Source organism: Trachemys scripta, chromosome 1, assembly GCF_013100865.1.
Source record: "Trachemys scripta elegans isolate TJP31775 chromosome 1, CAS_Tse_1.0, whole genome shotgun sequence".
Taxonomy (NCBI): Eukaryota; Metazoa; Chordata; order Testudines; family Emydidae; genus Trachemys; species Trachemys scripta.
In genome coordinates this window covers 194,786,572-194,809,649 of record NC_048298.1, presented here as the reverse complement: position 1 = coordinate 194,809,649, position 23,078 = coordinate 194,786,572, and the positions used below count along the sequence as shown (strand labels likewise).

The window sequence follows — 23,078 nt, the reverse complement described above, 5'->3', positions numbered from 1 at the left end:
AAACCTCAGTGGAATACAGTAGGGACCATCACTTACAGAAGAAGCTCCTTGCACTGTCTTATCCTGAAGATGTTTTTTCTTGCTGTACTCACTTCAACTAGGAGAGTCACTGAGCTCCAGCTTGAAACAGTTATTTAACTTACTGGTCTTCTCAAAACGCCACTCTGCAGCAGGAGAAAATAAACCCACTGACCTTTGCCAAACATTGTCTTTAATTTAGCTGCCAGGTCTGATGCCATGTTTGGGAGAATGGTTTGGCTAAGTCAACTGAAGCGCCTCAAATCGCACCATCCTGAGTGGACACTGCTTACCAGTTACATACAGTGGGATTCACACTGATATGTACTGAGAAGAAAAAATGGATACTTTCTTTATAGTACAGTAACTCCTCGCTTAACATAGTTATGTTCCTGAAAAATGCGACTTTAAGCAAAATGATGTTAAGCGAATCCAATTTCCCCATAAGAATTAATGTAAATAGGGGGGTTAGGTTCCAGGGAAATTTTTTTCACCAGACAAAAAACTATATATTATATAGATATACACACAGTGTATGTTTTAAACAAACAATTTAATACTGTTCACAGCTATGATGATTGTGAAGCTTGGTTGAGGTGGTGAAATTAGAGGTTGGAAGAGGGAGGGGTATTTCCCAGGGAATGCCTTGCTGCTAAATGATGAACTAGCACAGGGGTTGGCAACCTTTCAGAAGTGTTGTGCCGAGTCTTCATTTATTCACTCTCATTTAAGGTTTCGCGCTCCGGTAATACATTTTAACGTTTTTAGAAGGTCTCTTTCTATAAGTCTATAATATATAACTAAACTATTGCTGTATGTAAAGTAAATAAGGTTTTTAAAATGTTTAAGAAGCTTCATTTAAAATTAAATTAAAATGCAGAGGCCCCCAGACCGGTGGTTAGGACCCAGGCAGTGTGAATGCCACTGAAAATCAGCTCGCGTGCCGCCTTTGGCACACGTGCCATAGGTTGCCTACCCCTGAACTAGTACTTGGCTGAGCCTCAAGGGTTAACACATTGTTAATGTAGCCTCCCATCAAGGCAGCACGAACAGGAGGGAGGGGAGACAGCATAGCCGACAGAGACAGACACACACCTTGTTTGTGGGGGAGAGAGAGAGAGAGAGATGCACACTGCCCCTTTAAGTAAGCTGACCCACTCATAAGTGCATTGTCTTTTTAAATGGATCAGGAAGTTGAGACAGCAGCTGTTGCCCCAAGCTCTCTGTCCTGTGTCCCCTCCCTGCTCTATATGCAGGAGCAGGGTGGAGGGGGACACCCTGACATTAGACCCCTCTTTCCCCCCTGCACAGCAAGCAGGAGTCTCTAGGAGCAGCTCCAAGGCAGAGGGCAGGAGCAGCACATGGCAGTGGAGGGAGGGTCAGCTGAACTGCCGGCAATTGATGGCCTGCTGGGCGGCTACAGCACAGGGAACTTAGGGGAGCGGGGAGCTGATATAGGGGGCTGCTGGTCCACCCTGATTACAAGCCCCCACCAGCTATCTGCAAAGGGCTGCTCTTCCTGCAAGCAGTGGACAAAGCAGGCGGCTGCCAAACGACATTAGAAGGGAGCATTGCACAACTTTAAACAAGCATGTTTCCTAATTGATCAGCAACGTAACAACAAAACAACGTTAACTGAGACGACTTTAAGTGAGGAGTTACTGTAACTATGATTCTTAAGGTGTTGTCAGTGTTGATCCCGTGAGCAGCCTTGCATTCCGGCTTTTTCAGTGTCGTCAGCATATGGCATTCTGAATTCGTGAGGGAACTAGGGAATGGTTGCGACTGCTTCACCCTTTATGCCCTCGCATCAGAGCAAGAGATGGTATAGGGCACATGCATGGCTCCAGTAGACACTGCTGCTTTAAAAGGATGGCTGTTGTGTGCATGAAACGTGTGGACCTACAGTGGGATCCACACTGACAACATCTGGAAGAACCATCGTTACTATGAGATAAGGAACTGTTCTTGTTTGGGTTGGGTGGATGCTTTCTGGCTTACAAAATGATTTATGGTCTGGAAATGTTGAGAAGTGCATGACTTTACTACCTTTTGTGGCAGCAGAGGAGTACACTATCCTTGCTACCTTCATGGCAGAGGAATAGTTTTTTTAGAATTTGTGATTGAGATTGTTTAAATCATATTTATCAGTGACAACTTTCTTCCTTCCAGCTCTTTCTCATGTAGGTTGTCTAAGAACTATGCTGATCTTTGGGAGCATTGGAGTACAAGAGCACAGTTTGGTACGAGTGTCTACAGTGATGATAGTTAATTATTTGTAATACCTCATTTATTCTTCTACTCCTTGATTTCTTGTAGACTTGTGTGTAAATAAGTTTTGAGACTGAACAAAGCCTGCAAGGCAGAGGAGTGTAGGGTCATCCAGCAGTGTCTGTAACCATGACTGATACTACACCTGTACCCCGATATAACGCTGTCCTTGGGAGCCAAAAAATCTTACCGCGTTATAGGTGAAACCGAGTTATTGGAACTTGCTTTGATCCGCCGGAGTGCGCAGCCCTGCTTCCCCCCACCCCCGCTAGCACTGCTTTACCACGTTATATCCGAATTTGTGTTATATCGGGTCGCGTTATATCAGGGTACAGGTGTATTTAGATTTTATTTCTGGGACTTGACATCATCCAAAAGTATCCTCATAATCCCAGTATTGTACCCTCCACAGCACTGAATTCTTTGATTTGTGACGTTAACTTCTTGTGACATAAACACAATTTTTAATCTTGTCTTCTTGTCTTCCCCTTGCTGTAACCTGCAAATGACCAAAAGAAATAGGACCATTTAGATGTCTGTAGAGCTTTCATGTCATGTTTAAATAAAAATGAAAATCCTTTAAAATCACCTCCTCTCCCGCCGTTATCTCTAATCAAGCTGGTAGACTGGGGGAAGGCACATAAATCTTAATTACTGGGTTATTTGGAAGGTTTATAGATGCATACTGTAGGGTCTGGGGATCAATCGTAGATTACTAGTCATCAGTGTTAAAGCCAAGATCAGCAGTAATTTTAATATTGTATGCTTGATGTAGACATTTGAATAAAGTCTGTGGTCATCTATTGATAGGCCCTGTGATGGAGTGTATAGACCGACACAGATGAGGTGTGGGTCTGTACATGAAGGTGCCAGAGAGACCCCGGTGGTATGGCTAACTCCACCCCTATGGCCCTGTCAATCATGTGTGATAGGAAGGAAACAGCAGTCGGTGGGGGGGGATGAGGAGGAAAGAGCAGGATTTCCCCAAGCAGCAGACTGCGGGAGTGACTCCTTTAGCCACAGAGGGAACGCCCATCCAGGAGGCCTTCACCCCGACCCTGAGGAGAGTACAGCGGACTCGCAGGATAAGACGGACGAACTGAGCTCGACTGAGACCCAGCCACAGTGATTTCCCAAAACCCACTATGCTAGTTCTGGAATGTGGGCAGCACTATAGACTCGCCACCTCTGCCCTCACCCCACTTTGCTGGGATCACAGGCAGGGAGTAGCCTCGAATGGAAGGAAGGAATTGCAGAGGACTCTGTTACAGGACTTCATTAGCGTTATGGTTGTCAGAGATCACAAGCTGGTTGTTGTAGCAGATCACCTAATTTTGGAACTGCTAAATAGCTGCAGTAAAAGGCCTATGTGCATTACTCAGTTGTAACTCTCACAAAAATGACCAAGTTTGGAGTTTCTTTTTGGGGAGGATGCACCTACAATAAGACATGTAGACTATTGTTATTTTTTCTTCAAAACTTTGTATCCAAGGTAAATTACCTTCTGTAATGAACAAGAATAAAAATTCTCTTTGACATGTTACATGTACTTGTTACTTTAGACTTGAGAAAATATTTCAGCAATCCATTTACATAGCTTGTACATTTGTCACTGAAAAGATCAGTCAGTAAGAGGTTAATAGAAAAGAATACTTTTATTTACACCCACCCACAGCTTAATAATTAATAATACAGGAAGGGTAAGAAGTGCAGTTGGTTTCTAGTGAGAACTGACTTAAATTTCTGTATTATATATTAAAACACATTTAAACTTAAGGGAAGAAATTGTGCAAATGCAATAAATCATTTGTTTGATTGAAGAATTGCATATGCTTACATCGTTTTTGAATCCTTAATTTTAAATGTATAATCTTAACTCTTAAATGGAAGGGATGATATTGTGGCTAACATACTGGACTGGGTCTTGGAAGATCTAATTTATTTCCATCTTGCTGTGCACTGCTGTTAGCAGGCATCCAGTATGACTAGGCTTGGTAGAATTCACTTTTCCGTTTTTAAATAATTTCTATGGATAATATCAATGCTTGTTTTTAAGCACTTTTTCTAGTTTTCATCCATTTAAATTTTCAGAGTCCTGGAAAATTATTGAGAGATTGACACAGGAAGAATACACAGAACTGCTAAGTGTGTCCATGTCTTCCCCTCCTCAGTTTCCTATTTATTCTAGACTTGTGGTTGCAAAGCCTGATATTTCATGAGAACCCAGCTTGGTTTGTAGTCTCTGTCCTGCTGTTTAGTATGCAGGCCTAAAGAAGAGGAGTTTTATCATACAGTCATCTTGACTGTTACAGATCATATCCAGCTCAAAAGTATTTTCTAAGATTTGGAGAGCCCCTGTGAGGTGGTGTGATTAAGAGGGCATAGAGCTGATTGAGGTCCCAGGGATGGGGACAGCTTAGCTCTGCTGCTGCTGTTCCACAAGCAGCCATAGTGTCCTCCATCCTCTTCCCTTTTATTAAGGAGGTAGATACCCAAGCCATTCAAAAGAAAATTTGTAAGGATGTATCTTGGCTTTGCCTATACCTTGGTCAAACATAATAGAATGAGCTTTCAGACACCATCTTTGCAGAAGGTCTTTTCTTCCTGCACCAGGACTTGCAGGTTTTGTGGTCTGGTACACTTTTTATACAGTTTACTTGTTGACCTCTGAATAGGGGATCCCAGCCTACCAATTTGGCTGTAATAGCGTCCCAGAATAGCTGTATTCGATCAGTGGGAAGCCTGTCCTGTTCTGCCCAGATTTACCACAGCAATAGCATACTATTGGGGTTTCCCTGCTGCCCCAAGAGAATTTATGCAAGGTTGTGGGAGTGGCTGAGGAACTTGTGGCTCCTCCAAAACCCCTTGTCTAGGACTAGCCTTGCCCTCTCCCCTTAGGAGTTCCAACTAGCATCCCCCAGGTTGGGTGTCCCCTTGTCTTGTGTTCCTGGGCTGGGCATTCTGGGTCTGATATGCTGCTCAGAGAGGTCTACTCCTTCAATTTCCAAATAGACGTTGCTCTCTCCGCTGCCTCTCCCATGGAAGATGGCTGGAAGTGCCTTACCAAGCTTGAGATATCCACAAATAGGACTTGCTAAATAAATAAAAGATTGCTAGTTGGATTCTGTGCTTTGCAAATTGTTTACTATAGGTGCAAGAAATAAAACTAACTTTCTTTTTCTGTCTTTCTCAGTTCAACTGTTTTTAACAACTGCCTTAGCACAGTGCTATATACTGTTCCACTACTTCAGTCTTGTCCTTTTCCTCAGCTCATAGTTAAAGAATGCTTGGAAGGCATCAGTAATGTAAGAATAAAATCATCATAAATGATCTGGAAAAAGGGGTAAACAGTGAGGTGGCAAAATTTGCAGATGATACAAAATTACTAAAGATAGTTAAGACCCAGGCAGACTGCGAAGAGCTACAAAAGGATCTCTCAAAATTGGGTGACTGGGCAACAAAATGGCAGATGAAATTTAATGTTGATAAATGCAAAGTAATGCACATTGGAGGAAAGCATAATCCCAACTATATATATAAAATGATGGGGTCTAAATTAGCTGTTACCACTCAAGAAAGAGATTTCGGAGTCCTAGTGGATAGTTCTCTGAAAACATTGACTCAATGTGCAGCGTCAGTCAAAAAAATTAACAGAATGCTGGGAATAATTAAGAAAGGGATAGATAATAGGACAGAAAAGATTATGTTGCCTCTATATAAATCCATGGTACGCCCATATCTGTGCAGATGTGGTCGCCCTATCTCAAAAAAGGTATATTGGAATTGGAAAACGTTCAGAAAAGGGCAACAAAAATGATCTAGGGGTATGGAATGGCTTCCGTATGAGGAGAGATGATTAAGACTGGGACTTTTCAGCTTGGAAAAGAGACGGCTAAGGGGAGATATGATTGAGGTCTATAAAATCATGACTGGTGTAGAGGAAGTAGATAAGGAAGTATTATTTACTGCTTCTCATAACACAAGAATTAGGGGTCACCAAATGAAATTAATAGGCAGCAGGTTTAAAACAAATAAAAGGAAGTATTTCTTCACACAACGCACAGTCAACCTGGTTGTGTTTAACCTTTTCAACCAGAGGGCCAGAAATACCTTAAAAATGACAATTGATACTTTTGTACAGCTCATAGTTGGTTTCACAGTAGCAGGACTAGCAGCTGTCACTGCTGCTTATATGGTATTATGTTCTGTTTAGGTTCTTTTATGAGACGTTATCACCATAGTATATCCTAATACCATGTAGTACTCCCTGAATCTATTTGTTGCTGCAGATGTGGTCCTACTCAACTTCTTTTGAAAGTGTCTTGTGATGTGGGACATTCCCTCACCTCACTCTGGAACTATATGGAAATTGTGTATGGTGCAGAAATAGGTGGGATCCACTTATGTGTTTTTTTTCCCTCACCAACACTGCTCCTTGAACTGCATTGGATACCAGTTGTCTTCTAGGTAAAGTTTTGTTGGATTTCTGTCTTGATTGTGCCTCTCCCTGTGAGGTACCACAACAGGTGGGACTGTCTGTTGATTGAATTGTTGAATCAGAGGATCCCCTCTTAATATAAATAGGATGAGGTTAGACACATGATGCTCCTGAGGAATCTTTGGCTATGAAACTTCCTGCCCTCCTTGGTCCATGAGATCTCAGGCTTGATGTTCTCCAGCACATACTCAAAATTTGGCTTGTTTTGGTTTCTTAATATGAATAAAAATAGAATTGTCTGTCATTTTTAAGACCGTCCCCCAGAAACATGTTGTGGTTAGTGTAATCAAGTTCTGTTTTATAACCTGGTGGTAACCTGCAATACAGAAAAACTTGAGTATACTGCTGCATAATAATAATATGTAATAGTTTTGAATTTTTAGTAAATATATGGTAATCATTTATCAAATTACTTACAGTTGCTTAATAAATGTCCAATAAAAAGCCTTAAATTTTGCCTTATCACGTTGGGATCTAAGGATCAATTTCTTTAAAAAGAAAAGTTTCTTAGAAAAGGATTACATTGCATAAGAACAGTTGATTTTTTTCCCCCTATGTAAATAGTATTACAAAGCAGGGAAATAAATTAATAGACTTGTGAATTGCAGAAAAGCTACTGATAAATTGATGATCAGTGATTAAGAAATATAATTACTTGTTCGGGATCAGAGCTGGATGGCCTTTCCCTTAGTACTAGTGACAAATGGAATTTTCTTAAGCCAAATTTCCGGCTTATCTTAGTAGTATAGTACTTTAAATATTGAAATCAAAAACTGTATATTCTAAATATACTACTTATAGTAGTATGTATTTATAATTATGACTATAGTAGTATGGTATGATATGTTTTTTGTCTCATCTTCCCATTTTAAACTGAGGACTTCTGTCCATCTTACCTTCTCCTTCGTTCCTCTAATACAAAACAGAATATTCCACTTTAGTTTCACTAATGTAAGACTGCTCAGATATTTTTGTTATTAAATGGCTCTATAAGTAGCATTTTGGTCTCAAATTCAGAATGAAAGTTCAGGCTTTCTGTTGAACCACATTTGTTATTAAATCTGCTCCCCCTGCCCTGACCTGCTATGATAGAATATATGGGTTGGAAGGGACCTCGGGAGATCATCTAGTGCAGCCCCCTGCTCAAAGGAGGACCAATCCCCAACTAAATCACCAAATGGTCCCCTCAAGGATTGAACTCACAACCCTGGGTTTAGCAGGCCAATGCTCAAACCGCTGAGCTATCCCTCCCCTCTCATGTTGAGAGCCTCCCTAAATAGAGTACTTGATATTGGAGACAGCATTTCTATTGGCCATGCATTTAAGAATGTGCAGAAATATAGGTTTGAAGTTCCCTAATGTAAGTTTACTCATCTGAGTTTTAAACAATGTTTCTTTGCTTTACAGAATGCTGCCTTTTTATATGGCCTTGGTTTGGTCTACTTCCAGTACAATGCATTTCAGTGGTAAGTTGGAATAAATCCTGACTTCATCAGAATGTTTTTGTTTATATTTTGTTACGATGTGAATGTTTCAAAACCAGCTCATGTTCTGTTCAAGGGATTTAAAACTTTTCATAGTCTTGATCAGATCTTTAAGTGACAGATTGTCCTGGGTACCATCCCTCCCACACATAACCATCCACACACACATAACTTGTGGCAACTATGGCAATTTCTTAAATGGAAAAACATAATAGAAAGGTAATGTATATTTAGTTTCCTTTAGTGTATGAATCAGCAGGTGTGCTGGCTCTTTTGTTTCAAGTGTGACCACATGGGTTTCTGTGAAGCACTAGTGATCTGTGGACCCCAGGTTGGGAACCATTGCCTTTGGGTTGTGGGAAAACCTGTTTTTCTTCTTTGAATGATTGCTCATATCGATTCCAATTAGGTGTGTGCATGCCGTGTGCACAGTTGTTGGAAAGTTTTTCCCCTGGCAACACTTGTCGGGTCGGCTGTGGAGCCCCCTGGAGTGACGCCTCCATGGTGCTCAATATATGACCCTGCTGACCCCGCGCCGCCTCAGTTCCTTCTTACCGCCTGTGACAGTCATTGGAACTGTGTTGGCTTGCTTTCGCAAGTGTTCCTCTAGTTCTTGTAGTTTAGAGTCTCGTAGTTTTGATAGTTTAGCTATAGTTACTTAACAGTGTTCCTGGTCTAGGTGCCAGTTCAAGAGATCTGCAGGGCGGCAACATGGTCCTCAGAGCACACTTTCGCCGCTCACTACGCGATTACCCAGCATGCTAGAGACGATTCGGCAGAGCAGTGCTCCAGTCCGTGATTCCATAACTCCGACCCCACCGCTTAGGTAAGGTGTGGGAGTCACCTAATTGGAATCAATATAAACAATCACTTGAAGAAAAAACAGTTACTCATCTTTTCGTAACTGTTCTTCGAGATGTGTTGCTCATATCCATTCCAAACCCACCCGCCTTCCCCTGTGTCGGAGTAGCTGACTAGAAGGAACTGAGGAGGCACTCGTTCGGTATGGCCCTATACCTTGGTATTCGTCGCCATGGAGGCGCCACTCCAGAGGGCTCCACAGCCGTCGCGAGCCGTTCTGCTAGGGGGAAAACTTCCCAACGACTGTGCGTGCGGCGCACATACACCTAATTGGAATGGATATGAGCAACACATCTCGAAGAACAACAGTTACGAGATGAGAGTTTCTCTAGGGAAAAACAGCTTAGTGTGTTTTATTCTTCTGGTTTGTTCATTTTTGAGCTTGGCACAAATGTAATGTATTTGAAAATTTTTGATAGTAGAAACAATAGACTCTTAATTTGTATCTCAGAATGAGTATTCTAAAAAGTTAAGAGAAGTGGTGATTTTATTGGCTTTTTTCCCAACTAGGAAACAAGAAGAAAATGACAGAATTGTCTGTAAGCTGAGAGGGGAAGGAGAATGGGTGAAGTCATTGGTGACTGGAGAGAGTATTGTGCTAGTAGATTGAATGAATTTTCATTTATTGTTAAGTAGGGGAATGAGTAGAGTAATGTACTGTTATAGGGGTTTAGTTTGCTACAATCTAAAAGCTTTTGAAAAGTGGGCAGTGCGTATCATAATGTGTCTATATAAAGCTGACTAGCTTATCTTATTTTTCAGTCTTCTTGAGTGTTGACTTCATTATATGATTGTTTCTCAGACTAACTGTGGACAGTGTGAAAGATGCTGATCAATACAGTAAATGGGTGATAATTGTTGAGTAATTACCAGATACTGTGTGAACTTACTTGACTTAGTATGCCTAAAGTTAAAGGGAAGTGGTAAGAAAGAAATGATTGATGATATGAAGTTATAAAATCAGATGCTTTTTCTAAAGTAAAATGTGTGTAATGAAAGCATTTGTGCCCATCTCAAAATGCAGAAGTTAGTCTTCTAAATCAAGTGTGCTATTGAATTAAAAAGTCATTGAAGGGGGAGAGCAAAACATTGAGTTTCATCTTCCAACTGAGATATTTTGAATGCTGCTGCTGTTGAACCATACTACACAATCTGCACAACAATCTACAAAGAGGCTCTAAATTTACAAAAGTAATTAATGGAAGTTTCCAAGGGATCTGACAGATTAGATTGGTGACTTTATTATGCTAGTCTCATTGGAAATTTGGCTTGATATGATTAACAAGAATGAACCTAAACCACGTGAGGACAAAACCAAAAAAGGATTCAGAGGAACCTTAAAATCTGTTACCTTCTATTACTTAGCCAACATGGCTGATCCCAGATAAAAAGGGTCTAGGTTGAGCATAGAACAGTCTCTCTAGATCAGTGGTCTCAAACTCAAATGACCACAAGGGCCACATGAGGACTAGTACATTGGCCCAAGGGCCGTATTTACTGACATCTCCCCCCGCTGCCCTCGGCCCCGCCCCCACTCCACCCCTTCCCTGCCCCGCCTCTTCCCACCCCTTCCCTGCCCCCATTCCAACCTCTTCCCTGAAATCACCACCCAAACTCCGCCCCCTCCTTGCCCCCAGGGGGTGCAGGAGGGGTGTGGGGTATGGAAGGGGCAGGGAGTTGAGGTGTGGGGTGCAGGAGGGGTGAGGGGTGCGGCAGGGGGTCGGGGTCAGGGTGCGGCGGGGGCTCAGAGCAGGGGGTTGGGGTGCAGGAGGAGTGTGGGGTGCGGCAGGGTTTCAGGGCAGGGGGTCGGGGTGCAGCAGGGGGCTTAGGTCAGAGTACGTGGTGCAGCAAGGGGTCAGGGTGCAGCAGGGGGCTCAGGGCAGTGGGTTGGGGTGCAGGAGGGGGTCGGGGTACAGGAGAGGTGCGGGGTGTGGCATGGGGTTGCGCTGCAGGAGGGGTTCGGGTGGGCGGGCTGCGGCCCACCATGCACTGGGTGTGTGTGACTGTTGCTTCAGGCACCGCGCCCAGCAGCTCCCATTGGTCGGGAACGGGGAACCGCGGCCAATGAGGGCTGCTGGGGGTGCTGACTGAAGCAAGAGCAACGCACAGACCCTTGTGCCCCTCCTTCCCCACGTTCCGTCAGCTTCCCGGAGCGGCACGGGGACAGGGCAGGCAGGCAGGGAGCCTGCCATGCCCCCGGTGCGGGTCGGGCTGGAGCCGCTCTAGGTAAACACTGGGGGAGGAAGGCGGGGGAGCTGCGAGGAGCTCGCAGGCCACAGAAAATAACTCCGCGGGCCGTGTGTTTGAGACCCCTGCTCTAGATGATGTGGTTAACACACTGGCAGTTGCTGGCACCTTTTTCACACTAGTGCTCTACTATTGCCATATTGGGGAATCTGCATTTGGTGGTAACAACAGTGGAGAAATTACAGTGGGAAAATGGCTAGTGTAGACAATGCATATGAAATCACATAAAGTGTGTTTGATTTCTTAAAACCTTTGTGGAGGGTTTTCACGTTGGAGAGAATCACAGTATCCTTGGAGCTGGAGGAAGGGTACTTAGGGTATGCCTACACAGCAGTTGGAGATGTGATTTCTTCCCCCCATCCCCTCAGCTTAGGTAGACATATGAAAGCTAGCTCCACTTGAGCTTACACACTAAAAATAGCAGTATGGCTGCAGAGGCATCAGTGGCAGCTTGGGGTAGCTGCTTGAATGTGAACCTGGGGTGTTGGGTGGCATTGTAGTCAGACAGCTAGTCTGCGCTGCTGTCCGTGTTACCATGGCTATTTTGAGTGCGCTAGATTTTGTAGGTCTACCCAAGTGGAAATCTCATCTTCCAGCTGCTTTGTAGTCATACGCATACAATTAGGAGGCCCTCTACTTCTGCAGTCCTATGTAGATTGCAAGGCAAGCCTGAAACCTGTCTTCTGCCAGATGGAGTGAATTGTCACTCAAACTACATTCCTTTTAAAGCAGCAAGTCCACCCAATTCAGTTGGTGTTTGTGTGGCATATAGCATCCATCTACCTCCGAGACATGCAGCAAAGACTGCAGGCTTTTGAAGATGGAGTGGGTTAATTTAGGGTGTTAGTGAGTTAATGGCAGGTAAGTATCTGTCTTGCTGGGATGAAGGGAAGAGGAACAGTTTATTGATGTTTTTTTTATCTGTTTTATTGATCTGTAATTAATTTTGTGCAATGTCTTTAATGAAGAGTAGGTGCATTTTAAAAAGTAATTGAAATAGTCAGTCTGGGAAATCCTGTTAATCTTTTTTTACAATATCTTTATTGGCTTTCCAAGATACAAAAAATACTTACACCATCCCTGACAAGTGTTTGTATAACCTGTTCTAAAAAACCTCCGTAGGTAACCTGCTCCAGCGCTTATCAATACTTAGGTTTTTTGTAATATCTAACCTAAATCTCCCTTGCTTCAGTTTAAGTCGATGACGACTCATCCTGCACTTTGGTTGACATGGAGAGCAGTTGATCTCCATCCTCTTTGTAACAGCCCTTAACATATTTGATGTCTGTTATCAGGTCTCCTTCGTCTTCTCTTCTCTAGATAAAAAAATACCCAGTACTTTCAATCTTTCCTCCATAGGCCATGGTTTCTAAGCCACTTAGCATTTTGTTGCTGTCCTTTGTACTCTCTCCAATTTGTTTACATCTTTCTTATAGTGTGATGCCCAAAATTGGACACAGTACTCCACCTGAGGCTTCACCAGTGCCAAATAGAGCAGAACAGTGCTTCCTGCATCTTGTATGTGATGCTCCAGTTAATGTATCTCAGAATGATGATTGCATTTTTACCACAGTATCACAATGTTGGCTCTTACTCAATTTGTGATCCACTCTAACCTTCAAATCTTTTTTTGGCAGTACTAGCACCTAGCCAGTTACTTTTCATTTTGTAATTGTACATTTGATTTTTCTTTTTTAAGTGAAGTACTTTGCCCTGGTCTTTATTGAATTTCATCTTATTGATTTCAGGCCAATTCTCCAATTTGTCAAGATTGTTTTGAATTCTAATCCTGTCCTCCAAAATGCTTGCAACGCCTCTCAGCTTGGTGTCATCTGCAAATTTTATAAGCATACTCTCAATGCCATTATCCAAGTCATTAATGAAAAATGAATAGTATTGGACCCGGGACAGACCCTTGTGGGATCCCACTTGATACATTTCCAAGTTTGACCGCAAACCATTGATAACTACTCTGAGAACTGTCTTTCAACCAGATGTGCACCCATTTTATAATAATTTAACCTAGACCATGTTACCCTAGTTTGCTTACAAGAATGTCATATTGGGACTATGTCAGCAGCCTCACTACAGTCTGGATATCACATCTACTGTTTTCCCCCTATCCACTAGGCAAGTTATCTTGTCAGAGAAGGGGAAAATGGATTGATTTGGCATGAATTGTTCTCGACAAATCCATGTTTGCTATTCCTTAATATCATCTAGGTTTAAACAGATTGGTTGTTTAATAATTTGTTCCAGTATCTTTTTGGATATTGAAGTTAGGTTGACTGGTTGTAGTTGGCCGGGTCCTCTTTGTTGAAGGTAGGTACTATACTTTCTTGTTGATTAAATTTATTGATGAAATTATACTTGTTTCAGTTCGATTCCTCTTTGCTCATCTTGGAGCAGAGCAACAAAGTTTAAATTGTTATAAATCAGTATTATTCACAGATTTATTAGGCTTCCTACCACTATCAATAGTAAATACTTTTTTTATTCCACATAGATCACCAGAGTGGGGAGGCAATGTTTGCAATGAAAAGAGGCCTCCCAATGTTGTCTGAGCAGTGGGTGGCCATATTGTGTCCACCAACCACTGTTACCATCTCTAGAGTCAGACACATGAGAATAGTCTGTTTTCTGAAACTCAAGCTAAAACATTGTTGCCACTGCTTCATATTCATTCCCTGATGGACTCAGCTATCTTAGTGCTTTGCCTACCAGATATGCTGTCTCTGGCATGTGCTACATCTTGTACTTGAATTCATCATGCTAGCATTACTCCTGGGAGAATTCTGCACTATTGCACCATGCAAAATTTCCTAGAATTCCCTGTTTCCCCTGCTGAATTGCTGGCCATCACTAGGGGCTGCTGGACTCTGCATACCCCAGCTCACAGTGAGTGGACTGTCCAACCAGGTGGGGCTGGATGCTGCATGCTTTTTGATCCTCATTTTCCCAGGGATGGGAAAGGGCCTGGGAAACCTCCCAGCTCTGGCAAAGGGTGAGGAAGGGCAGGGCCGCACCACACCATGTCCCCTGGCAGGCCAGTAAAGAAGTTGGGGGGAGTAAAGGCTCTGGGGGTCCTGGTGTCTGGGCTGGAGGGACTCAACACAGCCCCCTCCAGCACCTCCCAACTATAACTGGGTTGTTCCAGGGGTTTCTTTAACTCTCTACTCTTAGGGGAATCTTTTTTGCTGTTGTCTGTATTGTTGACATACTTGTTGACAAGTATTTTGAAATAAATTACAAAAAGAATTGAAACTGGAGAGATTATATTGTGTTATTTTGACATAAAATATGCTGAATATTGCAGATTTTTAAAATATTGTGAATAAAAATTCTGCACCAAAAATTTATAATTTTTTTGGAACAGAATTCCACCAGGAGTATAACATGCTATGTGCATTTCAGTATACTTGAAAAATTGGCAGGAATTTACCGGTCTGGGCAAAACTGTACTAGTCCATCCTTACAAAAATACATTCAACCCATTCTTCTACCTGGCCCTCAGATATATAAAATACACACACATCTGGAGACACTTGAATTCTGTCACTACTCAGTCCCCCGTTAGTTTCTCACTTTCCATTCAGTCACTCCTCTGTTCAACTGAGTTTAATTTCATAGAATCATAGAATATCAGGGTTGGAAGGGACCTCAGGAGGTCATCTAGTCCAAACCCCTGCTCAAAACAGGACCAGTTCCCAACTAAATCATCCCAACCAGGGCTTTGTCAAGCCTGACCTTAAAAACCTCTAAGGAGGGAGATTCCACCACCTCCCTAGGTAACCCATTCCAGTGCTTCACCACCCTCCTATTAAAAAAAAAAAAAAAAAAAAAAAGTTTTTCCTAATATCCAAGCTAAACCTCCCCCACTGTAACTTACTCCTTGTTCTGTCATCTGCTACCACTAAGAACAGCCAAGATCCATCCTTTTTGGAACCCCCTTTCAGGTAGTTGAAAGCAGCTATCAGATTTCCCCCTCATTCTTCTCTTCTGCAGACTAAATAATCCCAGTTCCCTTAGCCTCTCCTCATAAATCATGTGCTCCAGCCCCCTAATCATTTTTGTTGCCCTCCGCTGGATTCTTTCCAATTTTTCCAAATCCTTCTTGTAGTGTGGGGCCCAAAACTGGACACAGTACTACAGATGAGGCCTCACCAATGCCGAATAGAGGGGAATGATCATGTCCCTTGATCTGCTGGCAATGCTCCAACTTCTACAGCCCAAAATACCGTTAGTCTTCTTGGCAACAAGGGCATACTGTTGACTCATATCCAGCTTCTTGTCCACTGTAATCCCTACATCCTTTTCTGCAGAACTGCTTCCTAGCCACTCGGTCTCTAGTGTGTAGCAGTGCATGGGATTCTTCCATCCTAATTGCAAGACTCTGCACTTGTTCTTGTTGAACCTCATCAGATTCCTTTTGGCCTAATCCTCCAATTTGTCTAGGTCACTCTGGACCGTGTCCCTACCCTCTAGCGTATCTACCTCTCCCCCCAGCTTAGTGTCATCTGCGAACTTGCTGAGAGTGCAATCCCTCCCATCATCCAGATCATTAATGAAGATGTTGAACAAAACTGGCCCCAGACCTACCCTTGGGGCACTCTGTTTGATACCAGCTGCCAACTAGACATGGAGCCATTGATCACTACCCGTTGAGCCTGAGGATCTAGCCAGCTTTCTATCCACCTTATAGTCCATTCATCCAGCCCACACTTCTTTAACTTGCCAGCAAGAATACTGTGGGAGATCATATCAAAAGCTTTGCTAAAGTCAAGGAATAACACGTCCACTGCTTTCCCCTCATCTACAGAGCTATTTCATCATAGACGGCAATTAGGTTAGTCAGGCATGACTTGCCCTTGGTGAATCCATGCTGACTGTTCCTGATCACTTTCCTCTCCTCAAAGTGCTTCAAAATTGATTCCTTGAGGACCTGCTCCATGATTTTTCCAGGGACTGAGGTGAAGCTGACTGGCGTGTAGTTCCCCAGATCCTCCTCCTTCCCTTTTTTACAGATGGGCACTACATTAGCCTTTCTCCAGTCATCCAGGACCTCCCCCAGTCGCCATTAGTTTTCAAAGTTAATGGCCAATGGCTCTGCAATCAAATCCGCCAGCTCCTTTAGCACCCTCGGATGCAGTGCATCCGGCCCCATGGACTTTTGCTTGTCCAGCTTTTCTAAATAATCCCGAACCACTTCTTTCTCCACAGAGGGCTGGCCACCTCCTCCGCATACTGTGCTACCCAGGGCAGTAATCTGGGAGCTGACATTGTTCGTGAAGACAGAGTCAAAAAAAGCATTGGGTACATTAGCTTTTTCCACATCCTCTGTCACTAGGTTGCCTCCCCCATTCAGTAAGGGGCCCACACTTTCCCTGACCACCTTCTTGTTGATAACATACCTGTAAGAACCCTTCTTGTTACTCTTAACAGCCCTTGCTAGCTGCAACTCCAATTGTGATTTGGCCTTTGTGATTTCACTCCCGCATGCCTGAGCAATATTTTTATACTCCTCCCTGATGATTTGTCCAAGCTTCCACTTCTTGTAAGCTTCTTTTTTGTGTTTAAGATCAGCAGGGATTTCACTGTTAAACCAAGCTGGTCGCCTGCCATATTTACTATTCTTTCTACACATCAGGATGGTTTGTTCCTGCAACCTCAATAAGGATTCTTCAAAATATAAGCCAGCTCTCCTTGACTCCTTTCCCCCTCATGTTATTCTCCCAGGGGATCCTGCCCATCAGTTCTCTCAGAGAGTCAAAGGCCTTGGCTACACCCGGGACTTCTCGACGCCAGCGCTGCAAGAGAGCTCTCGCAGCGCTGTATGAACTCCACCTCTCCGAGGGGAATAGCTTGCAGCACTGCGAGCGAGCGTACAGTGCTGCAGGCACTGATTACACTGGCGCTTTACAGTGCTATACTTGCTGCGCTCAGGGGGGTGTTTTTTCACAAGCACAGTAAGTTGCAGCGCTGTACACCGCCAGTGTAGCGAAGACCAAAGTCTGCTTTTCTGAAGTCCAGGGTCCGTATTCTGTTGCTCTCCTTTCTTCCTCGTATCAGGATCCTGAGCTTGATCATCTCATGGTCACTGCCTCCAGGTTCCCATCCACTATTGCTTCCCCTACTAATTCTCCCCTGTTTGTGAGCAGCAGGTCAAGAAGAGCTCTGCCCCTAGTTGGTTCCTCCAGCACTTGCACCAGGAAATTGTCCCCTACACTTTCCAAAAACTTCCTGGATTGTCCGTGCACTGCTTTATTGTTCTCCCAGCAAATATCGGGGTGATTGAAGTCCCCCATGAGAACCAGGGCCTGTGATCTAGTAACTTCTGTTAGTTGCCTGAAGAAAGCCTCATCCACCTAGTCTGGTGGTCTATTGCAAACTCCCACCATGACATCACCCTTGTTGCTCACACTTCTAAACCTAATCCAGAGACTCAGGTTTTTCTGGAGTTTCATACTGGAGCTCTGAGCAGTCATACTGCTCTCTTACATACAGTGCAGCTACCCTACCTGTCCTTCCTGAACAGTTTTATAGCCATCCATGACAGTACTCCAGTCATGTGAGTTGTCCCACAAAGTCTCTGTTATTCCAGTCACCTCTTCCCTCCCCCACCAAATCAGTTATTTCTCTGCAACAGCCTTCTCAAACCATCTACCCTGTTTGGGCAGCCTCATAGTTGCTGAAATTTGCCTAAGTATCTTTAGTGTCTGTCTTTGTCTCTCTGGCCCAGTGACTGTTCAGATACTTTATGCAGAGTGGAACAGGTTCAGCTGGAGAGACCGAGACCCACCCCATAATATCCCATAGCATGGTCGTTAGGGCACTTGCCTGCGAGGGGGAATTACCTGGGTTTAAGTTCTTAACTCCAGGCTGGGGATTCAAACCTGGGTCTCTCCACATCCCATGTGAGTGGCCTAACCACTAGACTATTGGGACCAAGGGGGTGGGGCAATGCCACTACTGCCTCCCTCTCATCATGTTTTGTGAATCTAATCTCCTAACTTTTTTTTTTTGGCTGAAACTATTTGGCAAATTCTTGTCAAAATTCACCAATCGTTTTGGGTCAGCCTGAAACTATACATTCTTCTTTGATTCTGGTCCCTATATGTATTCCATGTATGAGGTTTGCATGCATGCCATGTGCTTGACTCTGGATTTTTTCCAAGCAGTGTCCGTTGACCCACACGTGCTCAGTATCTTCTTTCGTGCTTCTGACTGAGGGCGTAAAGGGGATGGTGGGCATGGTGACACCATTCCAGTTCCTTCTTACCACTGCATGGCCTGAGTCAGAACCCTGTTCTCCTTTGCTCTTCCAGTCTCTAAATGAGTTATTGTATATGTTTGTTGTAAATAGTTACCCTGTAGTTTAGAAATCTTAGTCTAATATAGTATAATCTAATATAACATAGAACTCCCAGGCGGAGGGAAAAACCCTCTTTACCTTGGGGACTATACCCAGGGTCCCAGACAATTCCAAGATCTCCTGCAAAGGGTAGCAGATGACCTTTAGATCCCCCTAGAAGAAGTACAAGACAAGCAGCATCAGCTCCTGGAAATCCTTCATTCCTCAGTACCGAGTAGGGTTGCTCTTGCTGATCAACAGTGCCATTCTCCAGACCGCTAGAACAGTTTGGCATACCCCAGACACATGCACGCCTACCCACAATGGGGCAGAAAAGAGATACTACATACTGGCTAAGGGGTCTGAGTTTCTTTTCTCACCCCTGACTGACACCCCACCCCACCCCTCCAATTCTCTCATGGTGCAAGCAGCAACTGAATGGTCCAGGCAGCAACACCCACGCTCCACCCCAACTGATAAGGAGAGCAAACGGTTGGACCTTCTGGTACTCAAGGGCTTCTCGTCAGCTAGCCTCCAGTTTCAAATTTCAGACTACCAAGCCTTGTCGGCCAAATATGACTTCCTCAATGTGGCAAACTGCAGGACTTTATGGAACATAAGAACGGCCATACTGGGTCAGACCAAAGGTCCATTTAGCCAAGTATTCTGTCTTCCGACAGCAGCCAATGCCAGGTGCTTCAGAGGGAATGAATAGAACAGGTAATCGTCAAGTGATCCATCCCATCGCCCATTCCCAGCTTCTGACAAACAGAGGTTAGGGACAGCAGAAGATTCGTGGCCGATCACAAGTGAGAACTCCATGACACCATAGTAAGCGACATCTTCAACCATTGGGGGACTCCGACCAGAGACCTCTTTGCCTCCCACACCAACAGCAAATACAGCACATATTGCTCCGGAGATGCGGGGTTGGGGGGGAGAATGGTAACCATATCCGCTCTCAAGACGATGCTCTGATACCATGCTGGTCAGATCAGATCAAACATGCTTATCCCTGTACTATTCCTGCCACAAGTACTCCACAAGATCAGGTTGGAGAGAACCACAGTCATTCTGATCGCCCCATTCTGGCCAAGATAGTTCTGGTTTCCCAATTTTCTCTGCATGTCAGCCTGGCACCCACTTCTGATTTCTACTTTTCCTGGGCTGCTAATGTAACACAAAGGCAGGATCAGACATCCCAATCTGTAGACGTTTCACCTCAGAGTGTGGTCGTTGGATGGGCATCTTCACTAGAATAGGAGTGTTCATCAGAAGTGCAAGACATACTCTCAAGCAGCAGGAAAGAGTCCACTAGGCGTTCCTACGGTGACAAATGGAAAAGTGGAGATTCCCCTTCTTTTGTATTTCCTCCTATCCTTGAAGACATTGGGACTTGCCCTCAACTCTCTCAAGGTCCACATAGCGGCAATCAGAATTTTCCAACCCCCCCATGGAAGGACACTCCACATTTACACATCCCCGTTGACTGTTAGGTTTTGGACAGGCCTCCTCAGAACTTTCCCATCCATAGAATTTATCACTCCCCACTGGGACCTCAACCTCATTCTATCAGCACTAATGAAACAGCCCTTTGAACCGCTGGCTTCATGCTCTGTGTCCCTTCTTTCCATAAAAGTCACATTCCTGGTGGCTATCATTTTGGTGAGGAGGGTAGGTGAGTTTGGGGCTTTGAAGGTGGGACCCCCTTTCATCGCTTTCCATAAGGACAAAGTCTTCCTGCACCTACATCCCAAGTTTCTACAAAAGGTTGTATCCCAGTTTCATCTCAACCAGCCTGTATGCTTACCTGCTTTCTTTCCATCTCAGCCTCACATCTCAGCAGAGGAACGACAACTTCACTCCCTTGACGTCTGCCAGGCCTTGACCGTGGTCTTCTACCTGTAGAGGGCAAAACCAGTCAGAAAGTCTCCTACATTGTTTATCACAATAGCTAAGAGAGTTAAGAAGCAAACAATTTCTACACAGAGAATCTCCATGTGGATTTTGGGATGCATTACGCTCGATCAGTTGTTGGTACTGCCACCCACTTCTGAGTGAGAGCCCATTCCACAAGAGACTAGATGTAGAGTATGGCCACCCTCCATGATGTACTACTTTGAGACACAGGTTGGTCAGCCACGTAGAATTTGGTACATACCTTTACTGCACATCATGCCTTGGCGCAGACTAGAATCATAGGGTTGGAAGGGACCTCAGGAGGTCATCTAGTCCAACCTCCTGCTCAAAGCAGGACCAATCCCCAGACAGATTTTTACCCCAGTTCCCTAAATGGCCCCCTCAAGGATTGAACTCACAACCCTGGGTTTAGAAGGCCAATGCTCAAACCACTGAGCTATCCCTCCCCCCTCTGCAAAGGATACATCATTCGGTGTGGCTGTCCTCTGCTCAACCAATCCATCCTCATCCTTGCATCCTCCTTTGAATTCGTTATTGCTAATTAGTTACCCTTGCTGTAATACAATAAGGACCATTACTCGAAGAAGAAGAGGCAGTTATTTACCTGTAACTGGAGGTTATTCGAGATGTGTGCCCCTATCTGTACTCCACTTCCCACTCTCCTTCCCCTCTGCTGTGGATCTGTTCGATTTGCGGTGGGGAAGGAACTGGAGACGTGGTCAGTCCACCCTGCCCTTTATCAGCTCAGATGTAACCATGAGGTAAGGGTGCATGTGCAAACCAACGGACACTACTATTTACAGGTTCTCCGGCTCCGGACACATAGTGTGCATGTGTAAACCCTCAGTGAAATACAGATAAGGACCACACATCTTGAAGAATCTTCACTTACAGGTAAGTAACCTCCTCCTCCTCTTCCCCATCTCGTCAGCCATTTGTCAGTGTACGAGGAGGATGATGCTGAGCCGGAACCTGCGATTCCGACTGGAACCTCCTTATTACCCACCCTTTCCACCAGATGACCACTGACAATATCAAGATCTACTTCGAAGGGTGGCTACTGACTTGCAAATCCTGTTGGAGGAGATCCAGAACCCCCAACACCGTCTCCTGGATGTTTTACAGCCAAAGGGACCATCCAAGGTGGCCCTTCCCATAAATGAGACCATACTGGAACCATCCAGAACAGGTTGGCACACACCAGCATTGTGTGCCCACGTCCCAAAGTGAACTGAGAGATACTATTATGTGCTGGCCACAGGGGCAATTTTTCTCTTTATACACACTGCCCTTAATTCACTAGTGGTGCAAGTGGCAGCGGAATGGGCTTGGCAGCACCTGCAGAAATCCACTCTGCCAGATAAAGGGTCGAAGAGGCTGGATCTCCTGGGCATGAAGATCTCCTCCTCCATAGGCCTTCAGTTTTGTATAGCTAACTACAACTTTAATACCTACACCAGGCTGGCAGAGTTTAAAGACAAACTTCCTGTGAAAGACCAAGCTCAGTTCCAGTTTTTGGTGGGTTATGGGAGGCTGGTGGGAAAGGTAACTCTCCAGGCTGTGATGGACAGAGCTGATACTTCATTCCGGTCCTTGGCCACAGGACATATCCTACATAGAGCCTCTTGGCTTCAGTCATCTGGATTCCCAAGAGAGATCCAAAATACCATTCAGGACCTCCCTTTTGACGAGTCCAATCTGGTCAACGACAAGATAAATGAGTATCTGTATTCCGTGAAGGAATCAAGATCCACTCTGAAGTTCCTGGGAGTCTATTCTCCAGCCCCAGGAGAAAATATCAAAAACAGCCCTTCAGACCATGGTCACTTTCCTTCTATCCCTCCTACTAACAACATCTACCTGAACATCCTCCCAAGCGACTGAGATCCCAGAGAGCCATTTCCCAGCTCCAGCCACTATCACATCTTCAATGTACTTCCAGCTGCAGGTCAAAGGCTACTTTTGACACACAGGTCAAGACTTGCGCACCACCACAGATTCCTCTGCCACCTGTGGTCTTTGGAGGCCACCTCACCTTCTTCACCCACAGTTGGAGAAAGATCACCACAGCCTGTTGTGTTCTGGAGATTATCCATCAGGAATATTCCATAGAGTTCTTTTCCTTCCCTCCGCACAACTTCTCCCCCCCAACCCTCTTCCCCGGACTCCTCCCACCAGTTAATTCTTCAACAAGAGGCAGACTTGCTACTCCTCCAGAGTGCGATAGAGTGTCCTGCCTCAATACCAGAGAATAGGATTCTACTTCCCGTGTTTCCTCATCCCCAAAAAAGGGTGAGAGGCAGAGACCCATCCTGGATCTTCAACAGCTCAATATTTTCATCAGGAAGCTGAAATTCAGGACGATTACACGGCATCCATAATCCTTCCCTTCAGGAATCATAGAATCATAGAATCATAGAATATCAGA

At 44.4% G+C, this 23,078-nt stretch overlaps 1 protein-coding gene across 8 annotated transcripts in view; it reads left to right on the top strand.

The window, feature by feature from the left end:
* The window catches only part of KDM6A (lysine demethylase 6A), a 306,138-nt gene that overhangs the window by 137,846 nt on the left and 145,214 nt on the right, over positions 1 to 23,078 (top strand). For 4 of the 8 annotated variants that reach the window (XM_034753963.1, XM_034753945.1, XM_034753982.1 and 1 more), the window contains exon 5: positions 8,195 to 8,253. In XM_034753963.1, coding sequence (XP_034609854.1) covers positions 8,195 to 8,253 — 59 coding nt within the window. Of the gene's footprint in view, positions 1 to 8,194; positions 8,254 to 8,950; positions 9,098 to 23,078 lie in introns of those variants that run through there. The other 4 variants (XM_034753936.1, XM_034753925.1, XM_034753952.1 and 1 more) reach the window with 2 other exon arrangements.